This window comes from Nansenia antarctica (genome assembly GCF_963989245.1).
Source record: "Nansenia antarctica genome assembly, chromosome: 1".
Classification (NCBI taxonomy): domain Eukaryota; kingdom Metazoa; phylum Chordata; class Actinopteri; order Argentiniformes; family Microstomatidae; genus Nansenia; species Nansenia antarctica.
The window spans coordinates 94,852,029-94,877,093 of NC_137674.1; the positions used below are offsets into that span (position 1 = coordinate 94,852,029).

The 25,065-nt window shown below is 44.5% G+C and overlaps 4 protein-coding genes across 4 annotated transcripts; all 4 read left to right on the forward strand.

The window, feature by feature from the left end:
* Positions 1-7,361: 7,361 nt before the first annotated feature.
* LOC308154390 (kelch-like protein 33) lies at positions 7,362-10,435 on the forward strand (the record flags this gene model as incomplete). Its single annotated transcript, XM_080527553.1, has 4 exons — positions 7,362-8,109; positions 8,344-9,277; positions 9,584-9,754; positions 9,913-10,435. 4 exons carry the CDS (start codon positions 7,362-7,364, stop codon positions 10,433-10,435), a joined length of 2,376 nt encoding a protein of 791 aa, XP_080383679.1.
* A 1,291-nt stretch (positions 10,436-11,726) lies between these two features.
* On the forward strand, positions 11,727-14,702 carry LOC308154401 (kelch-like protein 33; the record flags this gene model as incomplete). The annotated part of the gene is made up of 4 exons (XM_080527564.1): positions 11,727-12,492; positions 12,776-13,712; positions 13,851-14,021; positions 14,180-14,702. The coding sequence occupies 4 exons, from the start codon at positions 11,727-11,729 to the stop codon at positions 14,700-14,702; spliced, it is 2,397 nt and encodes a 798-aa protein (XP_080383690.1).
* A 2,224-nt stretch (positions 14,703-16,926) lies between these two features.
* LOC308154412 (kelch-like protein 33) lies at positions 16,927-19,899 on the forward strand (the record flags this gene model as incomplete). The annotated part of the gene is made up of 4 exons (XM_080527575.1): positions 16,927-17,674; positions 17,974-18,910; positions 19,049-19,219; positions 19,377-19,899. 4 exons carry the CDS (start codon positions 16,927-16,929, stop codon positions 19,897-19,899), a joined length of 2,379 nt encoding a protein of 792 aa, XP_080383701.1.
* A 1,262-nt stretch (positions 19,900-21,161) lies between these two features.
* LOC308154422 (kelch-like protein 33) lies at positions 21,162-24,150 on the forward strand (the record flags this gene model as incomplete). The annotated part of the gene is made up of 4 exons (XM_080527584.1): positions 21,162-21,924; positions 22,224-23,160; positions 23,300-23,470; positions 23,628-24,150. The coding sequence occupies 4 exons, from the start codon at positions 21,162-21,164 to the stop codon at positions 24,148-24,150; spliced, it is 2,394 nt and encodes a 797-aa protein (XP_080383710.1).
* Between the last annotated feature and the right edge of the window lie 915 nt (positions 24,151-25,065).

Here is a 25,065-nt window from a genome sequence, read left to right on the forward strand (position 1 = left end):
TGGCGGATTTTACATCTAGGCGAAAGCTCTGGTCAAGAAACTACTTCCGGTTTACTTCCGGTTGTTTTGACGGATCCAACGCAACGCAAAAGCTGAAATATTTTGACTGATTACCGCACCCTGCCGGACAAGAAACGCAATGCAGAGCAACGCAACGGATCAACGCAACTGCCCCATTGAGATGAATGACTTCCGGTGCAACGCAATGACCTGGTGTGCACGCAGCTTTAGACTCTAGAATCATGGGCATCATTTATTTTGTAAATAGTTTTTGTCAAAAGTAGCTTATTATTGCCTATTAATGCTTGTACTTTACTCAATATCATTTTTGTTATATTTTTTAAATTCTCACTGATTATTTTGGTGAAAAATGTCATAATAATTGAACATAAAACATAAAACATAAAAATTGGCGGCCCCCCTGCAGTACCTCTGCGGACCCCCTAGGGGTCGCGGACCCCCGGTTGAAGACCACTGATTTAGGGCTTTACTCAAGGGCACACTAGTGGTGGTGTTTCAGGCAGGATTGATGGTAGAAGCTGTTCTTCAGTCTGTTTGTCCTTGCGGCCAGGGTCCTGAACCGCCTTTTCGAGGACAGCCTGGTAAAGTGTTCGTACCCAGGGTGGGTCGGGTCCCTGGAGATCTTGGAGGCCTTCCTGAGACAGCGTGTGTTGTACAGCTCTTCCAGAGAGGGGAGGGGGGCGCCGGTGATCTTCTGTGCTGTTCTCACGACTCTCTGTAGCGCATTTCTCTCCGCTGTTGTGCAGCTGGAGAACCAGTTGCAGATGCCGTAGGTGAGGATGCTCTCCACTGCGCCGCGGTAGAAGGTCACCAGTATCTCCTGCTTGCTGTGTTCCTTCCTGAGGACTCTCAGGGTGTATAGCCGCTGTTGTGCCCTCTTGATGGTGGCTTTTGTGTTGTCCTTCCAGGTCAGGTCATCCCGCATGTGCATCCCCAGGAATCGGAGGGTTGAGACTCTCTCCACGCTCTCTCCGTCGATGAGCAGGGGCTGGATCTCGGACTTTTTCCTCCTGAAGTCTACGATGATTTCCTGGATGGTTAGATGACTGGGTTGGCTGGATGAATGAATGCATGCATGGATGGATGAGTGTTAGGAAGGAGTGTACGGATGGATAGATGAATGAATGAATGAATGTTTAGGAGCTAAAGTTGGATTTGTCCAAGAAATTCATGTCTTATTTTTTCAGTACTACTTTAAAAGCACTTCATATTGTTTAACTGTTTACTTTTGTTGTGTTGAAAATACTTGAAGTTACAGTCTGTCTACCAGTTGTCTGAAGTTGTGTGACAGTTTGATTTATTTAATTTACACTACAAAGATTTAAAAGCACTTCATATTGTTAAATGTTTACTTTAAAAAGTAACGCAATAGTTACTTTCCCTAGTTACTTTTATAATTAAGTAACTCAGTTATTTTTTGGGATAAGTAACTAGTAACTATAACTAATTACTTTTTTTAAAGTAACGTGCCCAACACTGATCATTACTCAGACATGGGTGTAACTGAAAACCCACCCCAGTATTGTCTCCGGTGTTATCATTGGCTTGTGACTTAAAATGTTAAGTCACAAGGTTAAACGCAGTCAACAAACACATGTCATGACATCTGACAGGCTATGTACAGTACATGCAAATTAGGAGACAATTCAGAATGAAAGATATTCACACTGTGATTGATGTCACATGTAATCTAAAGCAATAGTGACACTGTGTGGTGGAAGACGGTACACTACCACCTTTAAATAAATGATGCTTGGATTTTACATGTTCAGAGCAGTTGGGACACCTTGTGGCCTATTGATTACATTACCCAATGGAATAGGTTGAACATGTTTATTAATTATTATCAACATATCAGCCCAATAGAGCTCTCAGGTCTTCTGACGGACGCTGGTTTTCTCTGTGTACCACCATGTACAAAAGAAGAGATTTGGTGAGGCTGCATTCTCATTTTATGCACCCAAATTGTGGAATGCACTGCCAGTTTACATTAGGGATGCAACCTCAGCAAATATGCTCAAGTCAAGACTAAAACCCCATCTTTTTAATATTGCCTTTAAATGACTAAATAATTAAATGGAAAAGCGCTATACAAATGAAAAAAGTTATTATTATTATAATTATTATTATAATTATATTATTATCCTTTCATGTTACTACAATTAGGAAAATCTATTGCCTTTAAATGACTAAATAATTAAATTAAGATGATAAAACCCCATCCTTTTAATATTGCATTTAAGTTACAAAATAATTAAATTAAGATTATATAATGATTAAAGCACTTTGAGCTGCAATGTTTGCAGGAAAAGCACTATACAAATAAAGTTATTATTATTATTATTATTATTATTATAACCATATAACATAACCCTATATCCATACTCTATCCCTATAACATAACCCTATAACCGTAGAATATAACCCTAGAACACTTTTTACATAAAATTATTTGCTTTAAAATAGATTACGGGAATGTTATTACATTTCACAGTGAGAGTGACTGATTGTTATTGTTCCTTAGCTGTTTGTAAACAGACTTAATGCAGGGCAGGATAGACAGGAGAGTTCATGAGTCATGCGGTGTCAAATTTGCCATTCCATTTAGAGAGTCGACCTGGCGCCGTACTGTAGTTGGCCGCGCAACCCTCCTCAGAGTTTGGCTGCAGAGAGACAAAACGATCCTGCTGACTGAATACGTGATACTCTCGACTTGTCTCATGATTCAGAATGCTTAGACTGCCAAGGCCTTGGACCTCAGATCCCAACTCATTTTTGAGAGAGCAAATTTATGGGACAGTCATAAAAGCTGGATCTTGCCATGCAAGATACAGCTTTTATCAGCTGACCTCAGAGAGAACATCAACACATTTTTGGCTGTTGATCTGAGATGCTCCTCCTCCCTGTCGAGCCTTCAATCCATCACACTCCCCATCCTTGGCCAAGATCATCTCCTCCCTGAATTCTGCCACTGCGCCCCCAGGACGCTGTCCCCCACCCCTCTTCTCAAGGAGGTATTTGACACCGTAGGGGCCTAGCTATTGACAACAGCTCCCTGGCCTCTGGCGTTGTTCCATCCAGCTTTAAATACGCAGTGGTACAGCCTCTTCTTAAAAAAAAAACTAGCTTAGACTTCTTTATCAATATCTTTAGACCAATTTCCAAATGTCCATTCATCTCTAAGATACTGGAGAAACCTGTCCTCGGTCAACTGTCCCCTGCCATACCTCCACGAAAATAACATCTTCGACAAATTCCAATCTCAAAGGCTTTTCAGGGCTGCCCACAGCTGCCCTCCTGAGGGTAACAAACGATCTGCTCCGCATCACGGACACTGGCAAGTGTGCTGCCCTGGTGCTACTGGATCTTAGTGCAGCTTTTGACACCATTGACCATGATGCCATTCTCCTAGACCGCCTCCAGCAGGTTGGTTGGCATCACCGCTTCAGCTTTAACCTGGTTCACCTCAGACATAGAACTTTCTCTGTGAACATTGAATCAAGGCCTGGATGGCGCAGAACTTTCTTGCGACTAAACGAAAGCAAGGGGGAGGAGGTCATCCTGTTTGGCTCCACCACTTCTTCTGTTGCTCAGATCACAGGAGGCCTGGGAAGCCTGTCCACCCTGGTGAAGCCAGGTGAGCCCAGTGGTGAGCTGCTTTTTCCAGCTCCGCACTATTGCTAAAATGAACGTCCTTTCTCTCCCCAAAGGGTCATCACCATGCTCATTTTCTCACGGCTCGACTAGGGTAACTCTCTCTACACAGGGATAGCTGATGGGACTTTGAACCGCCTGCAGCTGGTTCAGAACGCTGCTGCCAGACTGCTCGTGAGGTCATAATGATAAGGTTCTATCTCCGTTTAGGGTAGTTCAGAGATATTGAGCGAAGTTTTTACATTCCATTATGTTTTGTGAGATGGAACCTTTGTATTTTATGAATTACTAACTCAAAAATGTAAACATTTTAAAAACAATTCTAACGTCACGTGCTGACGCGTACCAGAATGCGAGATCACATCTCTCCAGTCCTGGCATCTCTACACTAGCCTAGACTGGGCCTTTGCAGTGGCAGCTCCACGGCTGTGCAACAACCTCCCACTGAACATCAAGACCGCCCCCCCCCCGATCTAGAGACTTTCAAGACTCTGCTTAAAACTCACTACTGTCGTGAACTAGGCTACTGAGATGTTCCTGATTTTCTATGTTCTGTATTAAAAATATATATATAAGTAATAAGTATAAGTAAAATCCTAAGGAATTTACCCACTATGATGTAAAATATATTGAATTAATAGATTCTTCTGCCTCAAACACACTATTGGTGGCAAGGTGGTTGCTCTGAAGGAGATAGTGAGAGAGTTGGTTAGATTCAGCGCATTGAAGGGGCTTTAGATAAGAAGCAGAGAAGGGATACTGACCTGGTAGCTGTGGACAGAAGACGGGTCAAGAGTTGGTTTCTTGAGAAGAGGCTTGTCTCTGGAAGGCAGCCTGGACAGATCTTTTGGATAGAGAGTTGATTACTGTGGTAAGGAAGGAGGTCTGTGGAAATGGATTGGAGAAGAGGGGGGGGGGGTAGGATCAAGAGGGCAGGTGGTTGCCTGCTTCGATGTGATACGTTTTAGAATGTCATCAGGAGAGAGGGGGGAAAATATGGGGGCTAGATAAATATGGCCATAGATCAATTATAGATAGCATCTCGCACTTAAAATAGCATTAAGGTTGATGCAGGCTCACTAGTCAGCTATAGCTTTTATCTTGGCAAGGCCATTTTATATTAAAAACAGCTGCTAGCATGCGAATGTTACCGAGGTGACTAGTTAACTAGCCAAACAAAGCCACGTCACATCCTCACATCAGCCAAAGTGGTGACGAATTCCATAACTGGATACTAATTTGTTTCCAGTCATAGCTGGCTAGCTAGCTAGCTTACTTACTTACTTATCAAATGTATCAAAAGACCTCTGCAGCTCATCCAGGATGCTACCGGCAGTCTGGTGTTCAACATCCCCAAAGTCTCCCCTCTCTTCCATGCCCACCATCTGTAGCCTGCTCTCCTTCACCACAAGCACTTACCAAGCACTTAAAGTCCCCAGGATCGTTACCAAGTTAAGGTGGTTGTTAGGCAGAACTTATGAAGTTATGAACTTTGCACCATAGGGTTAGGGTTAGCACCATTTCATATTGTGCACCAGGGACATGGAATAGTCTGCATGGTATGCTTCATCCAGAGATGTGCTCTACTAGGAGTGCCCCTAAATGAGTTTAAATAATGGGTCTGATTGTATTGTATGTTTTAAATGATGTAATGTTTTATTGACTGTTGCTGCTTTCTGGCCTTGTCTCCCTTGCAAAAGAGACTTAGGGCCGGTTTCACAGACAAGGCTTAAGCGTGAAAGTGTGATTTAGTCCAGGACTAGGCTTAAGCCTTGTCACTGAAACCGGCCCTTAGTGTCTCAATTGTTTTTTTCATGGTTAAATAAATAATAATAATAATAATAATAATAATAATAACTGAATGATTCATTTTGACATCATATGGGGTAATTTCTGTCCTTTTCTTTTATCTTTTTGACTACAGAACATAGGAAAATCACTGTTTTCACATAGCAGACACGGGTTTGGTGCTAGAGATAATTAATGCAAAAAATGTTGGTGAAATGTCCCTTTAAGCCTGATTCTATATTTTTGTGCAAATCTCCCAATGATAATAATAAGGTTTGAGCATAATGTATTTCATGCCAGAATCCTTGCTTTGTATATTTTGTTCATCTTTATTTTCCACAGCTAATACAATGCATTTCTTTCCAACTTGTGGTGATATACTAATACTATTCAAAGTGCTTGATTCAAACTCATGCTCAAGAACAAATAAAGCAGGGTGCAACTGAAAGCATTGAACTGAAAGCATTGAATAGACCACTGACAAGGTCATGGTCATGATAAGGGTCAATGGATTGTTTCCACAAGGTGCAGTAGAGAAGGGTGTTAATCTGCTATTCCTGGCCCTCCCTTGCCCTTTCTCTTACTCCTTCACCCAGATTCCCCCAGCCTTTGTCCGTGGTGGAGCAACATGATTCTGCTGAACTTCTAAGCATGTGTGATACCATGTGACATAATCCCTGCCACATGCCCTAGAATGCACTGGGAGCAGAAGGCCAAGGCCTTGAGATATCTTGGTGAGCAAGCTGGGACTGCTGGAGCAGCAGCATCATTCCCTTTTTTACAGTTCAAGGGTGCAACCTTTACAACTGTGTATTATCTTACACACTTAGAGGAGTGTTGTTGAGAAAAGGGTGAAGAGAAATGTTGAAGGAAAAAGTGAGAATATAGGAAAATAAAAGAATAGCCTTTCCATGAAGTGTTTGACATAGTAGTAGCTCAGAGACCAACACTTTCTGAGAGTGGCAATGAACACTAAAAAATAATACATTAATACTTTAGCATACAAAGCAGTAGAAGACTCTAATACACAACAAACAAACAAATCAACTCCGTCATAGTTCCGACAGTGTAAAGTCTTTGTTGGGCTGAGAGGCTGGTCCAAATTCTTAGAGAATGTAACTATGCAACCGGATCTGTATGACTTAAGAGAGTATATATAGCGTCTTGTTTGGTTGTCTGGTTTAAAAGTGCTTGTGTCATACAGGAGTGAGCACACACAAGGAGAGGGAAGTCGAAGAGAAGTAAACAGAGAGACATAACCCTCGAATGAAGAGGAAGAGAAAACTACAACTCCAGAAGGTCAATAGGATAACTAGAAGATGCATACGATAGGTCAATGAACACAGTTTGCACTTCTCCACATAATCTACGTATGAAGTAAGTGGCCTGGGTTGTTCAAAATAACGGTCAGAATTGTGATTCGAATGTGCAGTGATGTTATTGTAACTGTAAACAGTTAAAACGTGTGATAGGTCTTCCTTTATCAGGGAATAAAGCACGGCGTTGAGCACACCTCTTGGCCAATCAAATGCTTGGTCGGATTTACCCGTTTTATAATGTGTGGTAGCATCAGCTTAGGCTGGGAGGAGGGTGTATTGTTGGACATTTGCTGTATATGTATAGACTAGTCGTGACGTTAGAATTATAAGGTTCTATCTCCATTTTTGTCAAAATTGATTTTTACATAATCTGATCCATTAGGTGTTTATTAATGCCTGTGTTTTTTTTTTAAATGTTGATATTTTTGAGTTATTATTTGTATTATAATTCATAAAATACAAAGGTTCCATCTCACAAAACATAATGGAATGTAAAAACATTGACGCTCAATATCTCTGAACTACCCTAAACAGAGATAGAACCATATAATTCTAAGCTCACGTATTGTAGTCTGAAACATGGCTTTAGCTGTCCCATGCTTGTATGAGGACTTGGGGATTCTGTGGAGAGGAGGAATAAAGGTCAACAGAGGAGGGCAGAAAAATACCACCAAAGGTTCAAAGATTGAAGCAGCTGAGGTGATTCAAAGACTGGAGGAAGATTTAAAAGAGGATGAGGAGCAATGTGGAGATGAAGACTCGATAAATGTGTACAGCAGAGACACCTATCCTAGAGAGGTGTTTCAGGCCCTGGAGGAATTCAGGGACTGCGCTCTCCTCACTGACCTGACTCTGAGCATCGAAAATGGGCCGAGCATCAACGCACACTTCCCTGTCCTGGCTGCTGTTAGCTCCCTTATCCACCAGAGACTGCAAGCGAGGGATGAAGAGAGAGAGAGGAGGAGGAGAGAGAGTGAAAGTGATAGCACAGACTCCCGGAGACAGATGTCCATTGGCCTGGGTCCTGAGGTGGGGTGTGTGGGTCTGACAGCGGTGCTGGAGTTTGCATATACTGGGGCCGTAGGAGCTCTGAGCAGAGACACACTGGCCCAGATACAGGCTGCAGCTCACGCACTAGGGGTCGCCAGAGTTCTGGATCTCTGCAGTGAGGAGGAGGAGAGAATGAAGATTGGAGGAGGGGGAAAGAAAGCGAGGAAGATCTCTGTTGCAGAACAGATGACGGTCAGTCTTCAGGCTATCAAACAGCTGTGGACAGAGAGAGTGGGCTGTGATGTGGAGCTGGAGGCTGATGGGACATCATTCCATGGTGGGTAGACTGGTATCAAATACTGTATGTCATGTATATTTACTGTGGTATGATAGAAGGTAGAATACGAATACATTTACGGGGTATAAGCAGGCATCAAACTTAACTCAATGGAATCAGACGGAATTACACAAGTAAAAAAGAACAGTCCTTATTTCACTTGTATTGCATCTCAATTCAACGTAATGTGAAGTGTGACCGTTTTACCATATTCTCTTGCCTGATTCCTCCAAGTCCACAGAGTTGTCCTGGCTGCCAGCAGTGACTACTTCCGGGGCATGTTCACCAGCGGGATGAGGGAATCCCAGCAGCCCTGTGTGGTACTCCCCTTCCTGGCTGCCTCTGAGCTGGAGGCTCTGATTGGATGCTCCTACAGTGGGGCCCTCCACCTCAGCTGGGGGTGTGTCTTTGAGATCACCTGCACCGCCCTCCAGCTCCAGTTCCAGCCCGCCCTCTCGCTCTGCCTCAACTTCCTGCAACAGGAAATGGATGCCAAATCCTGCCTGGATGTGGCATCTTTCGCCGAGGCTTATGGGTTGGCGGAGCCCCTTGAGTTGGCCGATGACTTTGTCTTGAGGCACTTCCAAGAGGTGGCAGCCACCGCTAAGTTCAAGGACCTCTCAGCCAAGAAGCTTCAAAAGTACTTGAAAAGCAACTCTCTCCTCGTTCCTTCTGAGGTTGTTGTGTTCAAGGCAGTGGTTGCCTGGACTCAGGCCAACCCCGACATAAATCTCAGTCTTGTTAAGAAGCTGATGAAGACTGTCCACTTCACCCTCATGAACGTCAAAGACTTCAAAGAAGTTCAAGCCCTGAAAATATGGACTGAGCCCAGCATGGAGAGTCTTTATACGACTATATGTGAGGATTACTGTCATTCTGCTCCCAGGAGTCACTGCAGGGTCTACTTTCCTAAAGACACCCTGGTCCTGGTGGGTGGAGACCAGATCTCTGCTGATTTCAAATTGTTATCACCCAGCCGAGAGCTGTGGTTCGGGAACTCTTTTAAGAGCTACACAGGCATTGTGAAGACAGTGGAGTGGAAGTTGTTGGGGGAGATGCCAGAGTCACCCAGGTTTAGCCATGAGGTGGCGGTTATGAAGGGGAAACTGTACATCGCTGGGGGGCGGAAGTATTACAACTTGAGTGACACCTTGAATTCTGTTTACAGGTGAGATTTGTGGTCCCAGTCAATTAGGATTACAAATGTTGTATATTTGTCATTTTTGATTGATTGATTGATTGATTGAAAACCTTTATTGTCCCCAATTGGGAAATTTTGTTGTCAAACAGCTCAGTTAGGGCAGAAAACATTCAGTACAGAAAACAGAAAAACATTCAATAAAATACATAAAACAGTGCAGGCTCAATAAGTAAAAAGTTCCAAAAGTTTTCATCACTCTCTCTCTCTATGTGTACAGTATGCGTTCTTCTTTCTTTTTGTCATTGGTCACTTTTCCTTTCCAACTTTCTCCAGGTATGATCCCCTACAAAATAGCTGGCAGAGACTGGCCGACATGCAGCAAAAAAGATCTACCTTTTCCATGGTTGTACTTGATGGTGTCATTTATGCCATTGGAGGGGACTCTGACACAGACACTTATCTGGACAGTGTGGAACACTACTGCCTGGATACAGATTGCTGGAGGTAAGTGTCTGTCATAGATTTGTTTGAAAACAGGTAGCTTGAAGTTGGCTTGTGGTGATTTAAAGTCTCATAATCCTGTCTTTCTGATGAGTATTTATTATGTCTACGTTTTACTGGTTTGTGTATACGAAAGTATCCACTTTGTCCTTCCCTTTTAGTTTTGCCAGACCTTTGGATGTGAACCTGGGTGGCCATGCCGCTATAGTGTGGAATGGAGAGATCTTCATCTCAGGGGGGTGTAACTGTACGTACAAGTGCCTGGTGTCCATGTTCCTGTACCACCCTGAGAGAGGAACCACCTACCTGGCTGACATGAACCAACCTCGAGCTAATCACTGCATGGAAAGGCTTGGAAGCCATCTCTATGTAGCAGGAGGAGTCACAGCTGATGCCAACATGGCTACCATTGATCAACTAGCCTGTGAGGTCTACGACCCTGTGGCTGACTCCTGGAGTGCCCTCACGTCCCTGCCCATCCCCCACATTAGTGCAGCCTCTGTGGTCCTGGAGGAGAAGCTCTATGTGCTGGGTGGATACTGCCAGGAGGACTGCAGTGAGTCCAGGCTGGTGCATTGCTATGATCCCACCACCCAGTGCTGGGAGAACATGGGCAAGATTCCTGGACACAGCATTGAAATACGAGCCTGTGTGTTACACCTGCCCGCCCACGTGAGACAGTGAGAACTCAATCACCCATAACCCCATGCCAAGTTTTATCAGACTACAACTCCACATCCTACCCACCCTGATCATTACCATGCCTACATAGAGTACCTATCAACATTCTGTATCTACAAAGATCGAGTTGTGGGGTACATACGTATATATTGTCCTCATACTTATTTCAAATTGCTAATAAAATCATAAAATCGGTCTAATTCCCGTGGCAGTATACTTTCATTTCGAAAACAGATTCAGAACACAGTTTCAGGACAAAGTACTTCTAAGCATGTGTGATACCATGTGATAACTATTCATCATGTGATACTATGATATAACTATTCCCTGCCACATGCCCTAGAATGCACTGGCAGCAGGCGGCCAAGGCCTTGAGATATCTTGGTGAGCAAGCTGGGACTGCTGGAGCAGCAGCATCATTCCTTTTTTTACAGTTCAAGGGTGCAACCTTTACAACTGTGTATTATCTTACACACTTAGAGGAGTGTTGTTGAGAAAAGGGTGAAGAGACATTTTGAAGGAAAAAGTGAGAATATAGGAAAATAAAAGAACAGCCTTTCCATGAAGTTTTGACATAGTAGTAGCTCAGAGACCAAAACTTTCTGAGAGTGGCAATGAACACTAAAAAATAATACATTAATACTTTAGCATACAAAGCAGTAGAAGACTCTAATACACAACAAACAAACAAATCAACTCCTTCATAGTTCCAGTTGTTGGGCTGAGAGGCTGGTCTAAATAATTTGATACTGTAAATATGCAACCGGATCTATGACTTAAGAGAGTATATATAGCGTCTTGTTTGGTTGTCTGATTTAAAAGCGCTTGTGTCATACAGGAGTGAGCACACACAAGGAGAGGGAAGGGGAAGAGAAGTAAACAGAGAGACATAACCCTCGAATGAAGAGGAAGAGAAAACTACAAATCCAGAAGGTCAATAGGATAACTAGAAGATGCATACGATAGGTCAATGAACACAGTTTGCACTTCTCCACATAATCTACCTATGAAGTAAGTGGCCTGGGGAAAAAAAGGTTTTTCAAATTGTTCAAAATAACGGTCAGAATTGTGATTCGAATGTGCAGTGATGTTATCGCAACTGCAAACAGTTAAAACGTGTCATAGGTCTTCCTTTATCAGGGAATAAAGCACGGCGTTGAGCACACCTCTTGGCCAATCACAATGCTTGGTCAGATTTACTTGTTTTATAATATGTGGTAGGCAGCATCAGCTTAGGCTGAGAGGAGGGTGTAATTGTTGGACATTTGCTGTATATGTATAGACTATTGTAGTCATGGCTGCCTTGGCTTTATGCCTGTATGAGGACTTGGGGACTCTGTGGACAGGAGGAATGTTGCTCAATAGAGGAGGGCAGGAAAATACCATCAACGGTTCAGAGACTGAGACAGATGAGGTGATTCAAGGACTGGAGGAAGATTTAAAAGAGGATGAGGAAGAGTGGTTAAAGGAGGAATGTGGAGTTGAAGACTCGATAAAGGTGTACAGCAGAGACACCTATCCTAGAGAGGTGTTCCAGGCCCTGGAGGGACTCAGGGACTGCTCTCTCCTCACTGACCTGACTCTGAGCATTGAAAATGGGCCGAGCATCAACGCACACTTCCCTGTCCTGGCTGCTGTTAGCTCCCTTGTCCACCAGAGACTGCAAGCGAGGAATGATGAAGAGAGAGCGAGGAGGAGGAGAGAGAATGAAAGTGATAGCACAGACACCCAGAGACAGATGTCCATTGGCCTGGGTCCTGAGGTGGGGTGTGTGGGTCTGACAGGGGTGCTGGAGTTTGCATATACTGGGGCCATAGGAGCTCTGAGCAGAGACACACTGGGCCAGATACAGGCTGCAGCTCACGCACTAGGGGTCGCCAGAGTTCTGGATCTCTGCAGTGAGGAGGAGGAGAGAATGAAGAATGGAGGCGGGGGAAAGAAAGAGAGGAAGATCTCTGTTGCAGAACAGATGAAGGCCAGTCTTCAGGCCATCAGACAGCTGTGGACAGAGAGAGTGGGCTGTGATGTGGAGCTGGAGGCTGATGGGACATCATTCCATGGTGGGTAGACTGGTATCAAATACTGTATGTCATGTATATTTACTGTGGTATGATAGAAGGTAGAATACAAATTAATTGACGGGGTATAAGCAGGGATCAAACTTAAGTCAATGGAATCAGACAGAATAACACAAATAAAAAAGAACAGTCCTTATTTCACTTGTATTGCATCTCAATTCAACGACTAAGCAATTACTAATGTAGTATGTAGCAACATGTTGATTTGCTGTAAGTTTTTGTAAGTGAGACCCTTTTCCATATTCTCTTGCCTGATTCCTCCAAGTCCACAGAGTTGTCCTGGCTGCCAGCAGTGACTACTTCCGGGGCATGTTCACCAGCGGGATGAGGGAATCCCAGCAGCCCTGTGTGGCCCTCCCCTTCCTGGCTGCCTCTGAGCTGGAGGCTCTGATTGGATGCTCCTACAGTGGGGCCCTCCACCTCAGCTGGGGGTGTGTCTTTGAGATCACCTGCACCGCCCTCCAGCTCCAGTTCCAGCCCGCCCTCTCGCTCTGCCTCAACTTCCTGCAACAGGAAATGAACGTCAACTCCTGCCTGGATGTAGTGTCTCTTGCCGAGGCTTATGGGATGGTGGAGCTCCTCGAGGTGGCCAATGACTTTGTCTTGAGGCACTTCCAAGAGGTGGCAGCCACCACTAAGTTCAAGGACCTCTCAGCCAAGAAGCTTCAAGACTACTTGAAAAGCAACTCTCTCCTCGTTCCTTCTGAGCTTGTTGTGTTCAAGGCAGTGGTTGCCTGGACTCTGGCCAACCCCGACATAAAGCTCAGTCTTGTTAAGGAGCTGATGGAGACTGTCCACTTCACCCTCATGAACTTCAAAGACTTCAAAGAAGTTCAAGCTCTGAAAATATGGACTGAGCCCAGCATGGAGAGTCTTTATACGACTATATGCGAGGATTACTGTCACACTGCTCCCAGCAGTCACTGCAGGGTCTACTTTCCCAAAGACACCCTGGTCCTGGTGGGTGGAGACCAGATCTCTGCTGATTTCAGATTGCTCAAATCACCCAGCCGAGAGCTGTGGTTCGGGAACTCTTTTAAGAGCTACACAGGCATTGTGAAGACAGTGGAGTGGAAGTTGTTGGGGGAGATGCCAGAGTCACCCAGGTTTAGCCATGAGGTGGCGGTTATGAAGGGGAAACTGTACATCGCTGGGGGGCGGAAGTATTACAACTTGAGTGCCACCTTGAATTCTGTTTACAGGTGAGATTTGTGGTCCAAGTCAATTAGGATTACAAATGTTGTATATTTGTCATTTTTCATCACTCTCTCTCTATGTGTACAGTATGCGTTCTTCTTTCTTTTTGTCATTGGTCACTTTTCCTTTCCAACTTTCTCCAGGTATGATCCCCTACAAAATAGCTGGCAGAGACTGGCCGATATGCAGCAAAAAAGATCTACCTTTTCCATGGTTGTACTTGATGGTGTCATTTATGCCATTGGAGGGGACTCTGACACAGACACTTATCTGGACAGTGTGGAACACTACTGCCTGGATACAGATTGCTGGAGGTAAGTGTCTGTCATAGATTTGTTTGAAAACAGGTAGCTTGAAGTTGGCTTGTGGTGATTTAAAGTATCATAATCCTGTCTTTCTGATGAGTATTTATTATGTCTACGTTTTACTGGTTTGTGTATACGAAAGTATCCACTTTGTCCTTCCCTTTTAGTTTTGCCAGACCTTTGGATGTGACCCTGGGCGGCCATGCCGCTATAGTGTGGAATGGAGAGATCTTCATCTCAGGGGGGTGTAACTGTACGTACAAGTGCCTGGTGTCCATGTTCCTGTACCACCCTGAGAGAGGAACCACCTACCTGGCTGACATGAACCAACCTCGAGCTAATCACTGCATGGAAAGGCTTGGAAGCCATCTCTATGTAGCAGGAGGAGTCACAGCTGATGCCAACATGGCTACCATTGATCAACTAGCCTGTGAGGTCTACGACCCTGTGGCTGACTCCTGGAGTGCCCTCACGTCCCTGCCCATCCCCCACATTAGTGCAGCCTCTGTGGTCCTGGAGGAGAAGCTCTATGTGCTGGGTGGATACTGCCAGGAGGACTACAGTGAGTCCAGGCTGGTGCATTGCTATGATCCCACCACCCAGTGCTGGGAGAACATGGGCAAGATTCCTGGACACAGCATTGAAATACGAGCCTGTGTGTTACACCTGCCCACCCACATGAGACAGTGAGAACTCAATCACCCATAACCCCATGCCAAGTTTTATTGATTGATTGATTGATTGATTGATTGTACTTTATTGTCCCCGAGGGGAAATTTGTCTTGGGCATGGTACTTTCATGCTTCAAGTGCAACAGTGACGATACATACAACATACAGTAGACAAAGTAAACAACAGGACAGCAACAAACATTGAGTGACATTGGCAGCAGTTTCCACCTGGACATGGCATCATTTGGTATAAATATATATTGCACATAACCCTTCAAGTGGTGTTTTCGAATATTGCACATGGCCCTTCAAGTGGTGTCTAAGATAAAGTGCAGGTGCTGGTGATCATGTCCTAATCATCGTTTCTGCTTGAGAGAATTGATTAGTTTAATGGAGAATGGGACAAATGATAGTTTTAAGAGCTTATAGTTACATCTTGGCATGCGAAGCCTTCTACCTAGGGGGAGAACGTCGTATTCTGTGGAGAGCGGATGTTGGGGGTCTGCGATTATCTTGTTAGCCTTGTCCAGGACAGCTTTTTCATATAGTTTATTTAGGATCACATAGTCTCTTTCACCTACAATTTTCATAGCTGTTTTGTGAATGCTGACTAGTCTGTTTTTTTGTTGTACAGTTAAGTTGCCAAACCACACAATTATTCCATATCTGATTACACTTTCAACAATGGACTGATAGAAAATTCTCATGATCTGCTTTCTCACCCCCATTATCACACTACAACTCCACATCCTACCCACCCCGATAATTACCATGCCTACATAGAGTACCTATCAACATTCTGTATCTACAAAGATCGAGTTGTGGGGTACATAATATTGTCCTCATGCTTATTTCAAATTGCTAATAAAATCATAAAATCTGTCTAATTGCCGTGGCAGTATACTTTCATTTCTAAAACAGATTCAGAACACAGTTTCAGGAAAAAGTACTTCTAAGCATGTGTGATACCATGTGATAACTATTCATCATGTGATACTATGATATAACTATTCCCTGCCACATGCCCTAGAATGCACTGGCAGCAGGCGGCCAAGGCCTTGAGATATCTTGGTGAGCAAGCTGGGACTGCTGGAGCAGCAGCATCATTCCTTTTTTTACAGTTCAAGAGTGCAACCTTTACAACTGTGTATTATCTTACACACTTAGAGGAGTGTTGTTGAGAAAAGGGTGAAGAGAAATGTTGAAGGAAAAAGTGAGAATATAGAATATAAAATAAAAGAATAGCCTTTCCATGAAGTTTTGACATAGTAGTAGCCCTGAGACCAAAACTTTCTGGCAATGAACACTAAAAAATAATACATTAATACTTTAGCATACAAAGAAGTAGAAGACTCTAATACACAACAAACAAACAAATCAACTCCTTCAAAGTTCCGACAGTGTAAAGTCTTTGTTGGGCTGAGAGGCTGGTCTAAATTATTTGATACTGTAAATGTGCAATCCGATCTATGACTTAAGAGAGTATATATAGCGTCTTGTTTGGTTGTCTGATTTAAAAGCGCTTGTGTCATACACACAAGCACACACAAGGAGAGGGAAAGGGAAGAGGAGTAAACAGAGAGACGTAACCTTCGAATGAAGAGGAAGAGAAAACTACAACTCCAGAAGGTCAATAGGATAACTAGAAGATGCATACGATAGGTCAATGAACACAGTTTGCACTTCTTCACATAATCTACGTATGAAGTAAGTGGCCAAGGGAAGAAAAGGTTTTTCAAATTGTTCAAAATAACGGTCAGAATTGTGATTCGAATGTGCAGTGATGTTATTGCAACTGTTAAACAGTTAAAACGTGTGATAGGTCTTCCTTTATCAGGGAATAAAGCACGGCGTTGAGCACCTCTTGGCCAATCACAATGCTTGGTCAGATTTACCCGTTTTATAATGTGTGGTAGCATCAGCTTAGGCTGCGAGGAGGGTGTATTGTTGGACATTTGCTGTATTATGTATAGACTAGTCGTGACGTTAGAATTATAAGGTTCTATCTCCATTTTTGTCAAAATTGAGTTTTTTACATAATCTGATCCATTAGGTGTTTATTAATGCCTGTGTGGTGTTATTTTTAAAATGTTGACATTTTTGAGTTAGTAATTCAAAAAATACAAAGGTTCCATCTCACAAAACATAATGGAATGTAAAAACTTTGACGCTCAATATCTCTGAACTACCATAAACAGAGATAGAACCATATAATTCTAAGCTCACGTATTGTAGTCTGAGACATGGCTTTAGCTGTCCCATGCTTGTATGAGGACTTGGGGATTCTGTGGAGAGGAGGAATAAAGGTCAATAGAGGAGGGCAGAAAAATACCACCAAAGGTTCAAAGATTGAAGCAGCTGAGGTGATTCAAAGACTGGAGGAAGATTTAAAAGAGGATGAGGAGGAATGTGGAGATGAAGACTCGATAAATGTGTACAGCAGAGCCACCTATCCTAGAGAGGTGTTTCAGGCCCTGGAGGAATTCAGGGACTGCTCTCTCCTCACTGACCTGACTTTGAGCATTGAAAATGGGCCGAGCATCAACGCACACTTCCCTGTCCTGGCTGCTGTTAGCTCCCTTGTCCACCAGAGACTGCAAGCGAGGGATGAAGAGAGAGAGAGGAGGAGGGGAGAGAGTGAAAGTGATAGCACAGACTCCCAGAGACAGATGTCCATTGGCCTGGGTCCTGAGGTGGGGTGTGTGGGTCTGGCAGGGGTGCTGGAGTTTGCATATACTGGGGCCATAGGAGCTCTGAGCAGAGACACACTGGCCCAGATACAGGCTGCAGCTCACACACTAGGGGTCGCCAGAGTTCTGGATCTCTGCAGTGAGGAGGAGGAGAGAATGAAGAATGGAGGAGGGGGAAAGAAAGAGAGGAAGATCTCTGTTACAGAACAGATGAAGGCCAGTCTTCAGGCCATCAGACAGCTGTGGACGGAGAGAGTGGGCTGTGATGTGGAGCTGGAGGCTGATGGGACATCATTCCATGGTGGGTAGACTGGTATCAAATACTGTATGTCATGTATATTTACTGTGGTATGATAGAAGGTAGAATATGAATTAATTTACGGGGTATAAGCAGGGATCAAACTTAACTCAATGGAATCAGAACAGTCCTTATTTCACTTGTATTGCATCTCAATTCAACGACTAAGCAATTACTAATGTAGTATGTAACAACATGTTGATTGTAGGTTTTGTAACTAGATTCCTACATACTGTAGGAACAGGAGCAACGTAGTATAAAGTTTGACCTTTTTCCATATTCTCTTGCCTGATTCCTCCAAGTCCACAGAGTTGTCCTGGCTGCCAGCAGTGACTACTTCCGGGGCATGTTCACCAGCGGGATGAGGGAATCCCAGCAGCCCTGTGTGGCCCTCCCCTTCCTGGCTGCCTCTGAGCTGGAGGCTCTGATTGGATGCTCCTACAGTGGGGCCCTCCACCTCAGCTGGGGGTGTGTATTTGAGATCACCTGCACCGCCCTACAGCTCCAGTTCCAGCCCGCCCTCTCGCTCTGCCTCAACTTCCTGCAACAGGAAATGAACGTCAACTCCTGCCTGGATGTAGTGTCTCTTGCCGAGGCTTATGGGATGGTGGAGCTCCTCGAGGTGGCCGATGACTTTGTCTTGAGGCACTTCCAAGAGGTGGCAGCCACCACTAAGTTCAAGGACCTCTCAGCCAAGAAGCTTCAAGACTACTTGAAAAGCAACTCTCTCCTCGTTCCTTCTGAGCTTGTTGTGTTCAAGGCAGTGGTTGCCTGGACTCTGGCCAACCCCGACATAAAGCTCAGTCTTGTTAAGGAGCTGATGGAGACTGTCCACTTCACCCGCATGAACTTCAAGGACTTCAAAGAAGTTCAAGCTCTGAAAATATGGACTGAGCCCAGCATGGAGAGTCTTTATACGACTATATGTGAGGATTACTGTCACACTGCTCCTGGGAGTCACTGCAGGGTCTACTTTCCCAAAGACACCCTGGTCCTGGTGGGTGGAGACCAGATCTCTGCTGATTTCAGATTGCTCAAATCACCCAGCCGAGAGCTGTGGTTCGGGAACTCTTTTAAGAGCTACACAGGCATTGTGAAGACAGTGGAGTGGAAGTTGTTGGGGGAGATGCCAGAGTCACCCAGGTTTAGCCATGAGGTGGCGGTTATGAAGGGGAAACTGTACATCGCTGGGGGGCGGAAGTATTACAACTTGAGTGCCACCTTGAATTCTGTTTACAGGTGAGATTTGTGGTCCCAGTCAATTAGGATTACAAATGTTGTATATTTGTCATTTTTCATCACTCTCTCTCTATGTGTACAGTATGCGTTCTTCTTTCTTTTTGTCATTGGTCACTTTTCCTTTCCAACTTTCTCCAGGTATGATCCCCTCCAAAATAGCTGGCAGAGACTGGCCGATATGCAGCAAAAAAGATCTACCTTTTCCATGGTTGTACTTGATGGTGTCATTTATGCCATTGGAGGGGACTCTGACACAGACACTTATCTGGACAGTGTGGAACACTACTGCCTGGATACAGATTGCTGGAGGTAAGTGTCTGTCATAGATTTGTTTGAAAACAGGTAGCTTGAAGGTAACTTGTGGTGATTTAAAGTCTCATAATCCTGTCTTTCTGATGAGTATTTATTATGTCTACATTTTACTCGTTTTGTATATGAAAGCATCCACTTTGTCCTTCCCTTTTAGTTTTGCCAGACCTTTGGATGTGACCCTGGGCGGCCATGCCGCTATAGTGTGGAATGGAGAGATCTTCATCTCAGGGGGGTGTAACTGTACGTACAAGTGCCTGGTGTCCATGTTCCTGTACCACCCTGAGAGAGGAACCACCTACCTGGCTGACATGAACCAACCTCGAGCTAATCACTGCATGGAAAGGCTTGGAAGCCATCTCTATGTAGCAGGAGGAGTCACAGCTGATGCCAACATGGCTACCATTGATCAACTAGCCTGTGAGGTCTACGACCCTGTGGCTGACTCCTGGAGTGCCCTCACGTCCCTGCCCATCCCCCACATTAGTGCAGCCTCTGTGGTCCTGGAGGAGAAGCTCTATGTGCTGGGTGGATACTGCCAGGAGGACTACAGTGAGTCCAGGCTGGTGCATTGCTATGATCCCACCACCCAGTGCTGGGAGAACATGGGCAAGATTCCTGGACACAGCATTGAAATACGAGCCTGTGTGTTACACCTGCCCACCCACATGAGACAGTGAGAACTCAATCACCCATAACCCCATGCCAAGTTTTATCAGACTACAACTCCACATCCTACCCACCCTGATAATTACCATGCCTACATAGAGTACCTATCAACATTCTGTATCTACAAAGATCGAGTTGTGGGGTACATATTGTCCTCATGCTTATTTCAAATTGCTAATAAAATCATAAAATCTGTCTAATTCCCGTGGCAGTATACTTTCATTTCTAAAAACAGATTCAGAACACAGTTTCAGCAAAAAGTACTTCTAAGCATGTGTGATACCATGTGATAACTATTCATCATGTGATACTATGATATAACTATTCCCTGCCACATGCCCTAGAATGCACTGGGAGCAGGCGGCCAAGGCCTTGAGATATCTTGGTGAGCAAGCTGGGACTGCTGGAGCAGCAGCATCATTCCTTTTTTTACAGTTCAAGGGTGCAACCTTTACAACTGTGTATTATCTTACACACTTAGAGGAGTGTTGTTGAGAAAAGGGTGAAGAGAAATGTTGAAGGAAAAAGTGAGAATATAGGAAAATAAAAGAATAGCCTTTCCATGAAGTTTTGACATAGTAGTAGCTCTGAGACCAAAACTTTCTGAGAGTGGCAATGAACACTAAAAAATAATACATTAATACTTTAGCATACAAAGCAGTAGAAGACTCTAATACACAACAAACAAACAAATCAACTCCTTCATAGTTCCAGTTGTTGGGCTGAGAGGCTGGTCTAAATTATTTGATACTGTCGGATCTATGACTTAAGAGAGTATATATAGCGTCTTGTTTGGTTGTCTGATTTAAAAGCGCTTGTGTCATACAGGAGTGAGCACACACAAGGAGAGGGAAGTCGAAGAGAAGTAAACAGAGAGACGTAACCCTCGAATGAAGAGGAAGAGAAAACTACAACTCCAGAAGGTCAATAGGATAACTAGAAGATGCATACGATAGGTCAATGAACACAGTTTGCACTTCTTCACATAATCTACCTATGAAGTAAGTGGCCTGGGGGAAAAAAGGTTTTTCAAATTGTTCAAAATAACGGTCAGAATTGTGATTCGAATGTGCAGTGATGTTATTGCAACTGTAAACAGTTAAAACGTGTGATAGGTCTTTCTTTATCAGGGAATAAAGCACGGCGTTGAGCGCCTCTTGGCCAATCACAATGCTTGGTCAGATTTACTTGTTTTATGTGGTAGCATCAGCTTAGGCTGGGAGGAGGGTGTAATTGTTGGACATTTGCTGTATATGTATAGACTATTGTAGTCATGGCTGCCTTGGCTTTATGCCTGTATGAGGACTTGGGGACTCTGTGGACAGGAGGAATGTTGCTCAATAGAGGAGGGCAGGAAAATACCATCAACGGTTCAGAGACTGAGACAGATGAGGTGATTCAAGGACTGGAGGAAGATTTAAAAGAGGATGAGGAAGAGTGGTTAAAGAAGGAATGTGGAGATGAAGACTCGATAAAGGTGTACAGCGGAGACACCTATCCTAGAGAGGTGTTCCAGGCCCTGGAGGGACTCAGGGACTGCTCTCTCCTCACTGACCTGACTCTGAGCATTGAAAATGGGCCGAGCATCAACGCACACTTCCCTGTCCTGGCTGCTGTCAGCTCCCTTATCCACCAGAGACTGCAAGCGAGGGATGAAGAGAGAGAAAGGAGGAGAGAGAGTGGAGAAAGTGATAGCACAGACTCCCAGAGACAGATGTCCATTGGCCTGGGTCCTGAGGTGGGATGTGTGGGTCTGACAGGGGTGCTGGAGTTTGCATATACTGGGGCCATAGGAGCTCTGAGCAGAGACACACTGGCCCAGATACAGGCTGCAGCTCACACACTAGGGGTCGCCAGAGTTCTGGATCTCTGCAGTGAGGAGGAGGAGAGAATGAAGAATGGAGGAGGGGGAAAGAAAGAGAGGAAGATCTCTGTGGCAGAACAGATGAAGGTCAGCCTTCAGGCCATCAGACAGCTGTGGACAGAGAGAGTGGGCTGTGATGTGGAGCTGGAGGCTGATGGGACATCATTCCATGGTGGGTACACTGGTATCAAATACTGTATGTCATGTATATTTACTGTGGTATGATAGAAGGTAGAATTTGAATTAATTGACGGGGTATAAGCAGGGATCAAACTTAACTCAATGGAATCAGAACAGTCCTTATTTCACTTGTATTGCATCTCAATTCAACGACTAAGCAATTACTAATGTAGTATGTAACAACATGTTGATTGTAGGTTTTGTAACTAGATTCCTACATACTGTAGGAACAGGAGCAACGTAGTATAAAGTTTGACCTTTTTCCATATTCTCTTGCCTGATTCCTCCAAGTCCACAGAGTTGTCCTGGCTGCCAGCAGTGACTACTTCCGGGGCATGTTCACCAGCGGGATGAGGGAATCCCAGCAGCCCTGTGTGGCCCTCCCCTTCCTGGCTGCCTCTGAGCTGGAGGCTCTGATTGGATGCTCCTACAGTGGGGCCCTCCACCTCAGCTGGGGTTGTGTCTTTGAGATAACTTGCACCGCCCTCCAGCTCCAGTTCCAGCCCGCCCTCTCGCTCTCCCTCAACTTCCTGCAACAGGAAATGGATGCCAAATCCTGCCTGGATGTGGCGTCTTTCGCCGAGGCTTACGGGTTCGCGGAGCTCCTTGAGTTGTCCGACGACTTTGTCTTGAGGCACTTCCCAGAGGTGGCAGCCACAGCTAAGTTCAAGGATATACCAGCAGAGAAGCTTCAAAAGTACTTGAAAAGCAACTCTCTCCTTGTTCCTTCTGAGCTTGTTGTGTTCAAGGCAGTGGTTGCCTGGACTCAGGCCAACCCCGACATAAATCTCAGTCTTGTTAAGGAGCTGATGGAGACTGTCCACTTCACCCTCATGAACGTCAAAGACTTCAGAGAAGTTCAAGCTCTGAAAATATGGACTGAGCCCAGCATGGAGAGTCTTTATACGACTATATGCAAGGATTACTGTCACACTGCTCCCGGGAGTCACTGCAGGGTCTACTTTCCCAAAGACACCCTGGTCCTGGTGGGTGGAGACCAGATCTCTTCCGATTTCAAATTGCTCAAATCACCCAGCCGAGAGCTGTGGTTCGGGAACTCTTTTAAGAGCTACACAGGCATTGTGAAGACAGTGGAGTGGAAGTTGTTGGGGGAGATGCCAGAGTCACCCAGGTTTAGCCATGAGGTGGCGGTTATGAAGGGGAAACTGTACATCGCTGGGGGGCGGAAGTATTACAACTTGAGTGACACCTTGAATTCTGTTTACAGGTGAGATTTGTGGTCCCAGTCAATTAGGATTACAAATGTTGTATATTGTCATTTTTCATCACTCTCTCTCTATATGTGTACAGTATGCGTTCTTCTTTCTTTTTGTCATTGGTCACTTTTCCTTTCCAACTTTCTCTAGGTATGACCCCCTCCAAAATAGCTGGCAGAGACTGGCCGATATGCAGCAAAAAAGATCTACCTTTTCCATGGTTGTACTTGATGGTGTCATTTATGCCATTGGAGGGGACTCTGACACAGACACTTATCTGGACAGTGTGGAACACTACTGCCTGGATACAGATTGCTGGAGGTAAGTGTCTGTCATAGATTTGTTTGAAAACAGGTAGCTTGAAGGTAGCTTGTGGTGATTTAAAGTCTCATAATCCTGTCTTTCTGATGAGTATTTATTATGTCTACATTTTACTTGTTTTGTATATGAAAGCATCCACTTTGTCCTTCCCTTTTAGTTTTGCCAGACCTTTGGATGTGACCATGGGCGGCCACGCCGCTATAGTGTGGAATGGAGAGATCTTCATCTCAGGGGGGTGTAACGGTACGTACAAGTGCCTGGTGTCCATGTTCCTGTACCACCCTGAGAGAGGAACCACCTACCTGGCTGACATGAACCAACCTCGAGCTAATCACTGCATGGAAAGGCTTGGAAGCCATCTCTATGTAGCAGGAGGAGTCACAGCTGATTACAAAATGGCTACCATTGATCAACTGGCCTGTGAGGCCTACGACCCTGTGGCTGACTCCTGGAGTGCCCTCACGTCCCTCTCCATCCCCCACGTTGGTGCAGCCTCTGTGGTCCTGGAGGAGAAGCTCTATGTGCTGGGTGGATACTGCCAGGAGGACTGCAGTGAGTCCAGGCTGGTGCATTGCTATGATCCCACCACCCAGTGCTGGGAGAACATGGGCAAGATTCCTGGACACAGCATTGAAATACGAGCCTGTGTGTTACACCTGCCCACCCACATGAGACAGTGAGAACTCAATCCCCCATAACCCCATGCCAAGTTTTATCAGACTGCAACTCCACCCCGATAATTACCATGCCTACATAGAGTACCTGGCTATCAACATTCTGTATCTACAAAGATCGAGTTGTGCCGTACATATATATTTTCCTCATGCTTATTTCAAATTGCTAATAAAATCATAAAATCTGTCTAATTGCCATGGCAGTATACTTTCATTTCTGAAACAGATTCAGGAAAAAGTTTCATTATGGGGAAATACAATCCAGCACATATACACTAGAAATGCAAGTGAGCAAAGTATTATTTAATTTCATTGGACAGAGTAGAGCACATCACTCCATGTCCACAAACAAAAAGCATAGGTATAAGGTTTTTAATTTCAAAAGTTACACACATTACAAACAGTTAGCATCTAAGCTTCCCCAAAGTGCAACTATCATGAAACAATGCTTGCTGGAAGAACAGAATTTCAAAGTTCAAGAAGGAACATATGTACAGTGTTTCCTCCAGGATTTTTCACATTAGTGGCGGAGCGCTCATTTTCCGCGCGCGATTTTAAAAAAAAACCTCAAAGAAAACAAAAAAAAAACGCGCTCAAAACAAAGACGTAATTTCACCAAAAACTAGAGGGTGGCAACACATTTTTTTTTTTTTAAATAGCGGTTAAGTCATTAAAGCCGAGCAGGTGATTTTATATAGAAGGTGATCAAATACCAATATATCCTACAGCTGCAGCGAAACATGCGGAACGCGCATGACACACAGAAAGATCATCAGCTCATCGAATATGAAGTACACAAGAGTAGAGTACACATCAGGGGCGGATTTAGGATCGTAGGAGATCCGGGGCTTAGCCCAGAGGGAGAATATAATGTGCGCGCTCGGAAAATTTTGCCTTCAACCTTCAACTTACCACCACCTT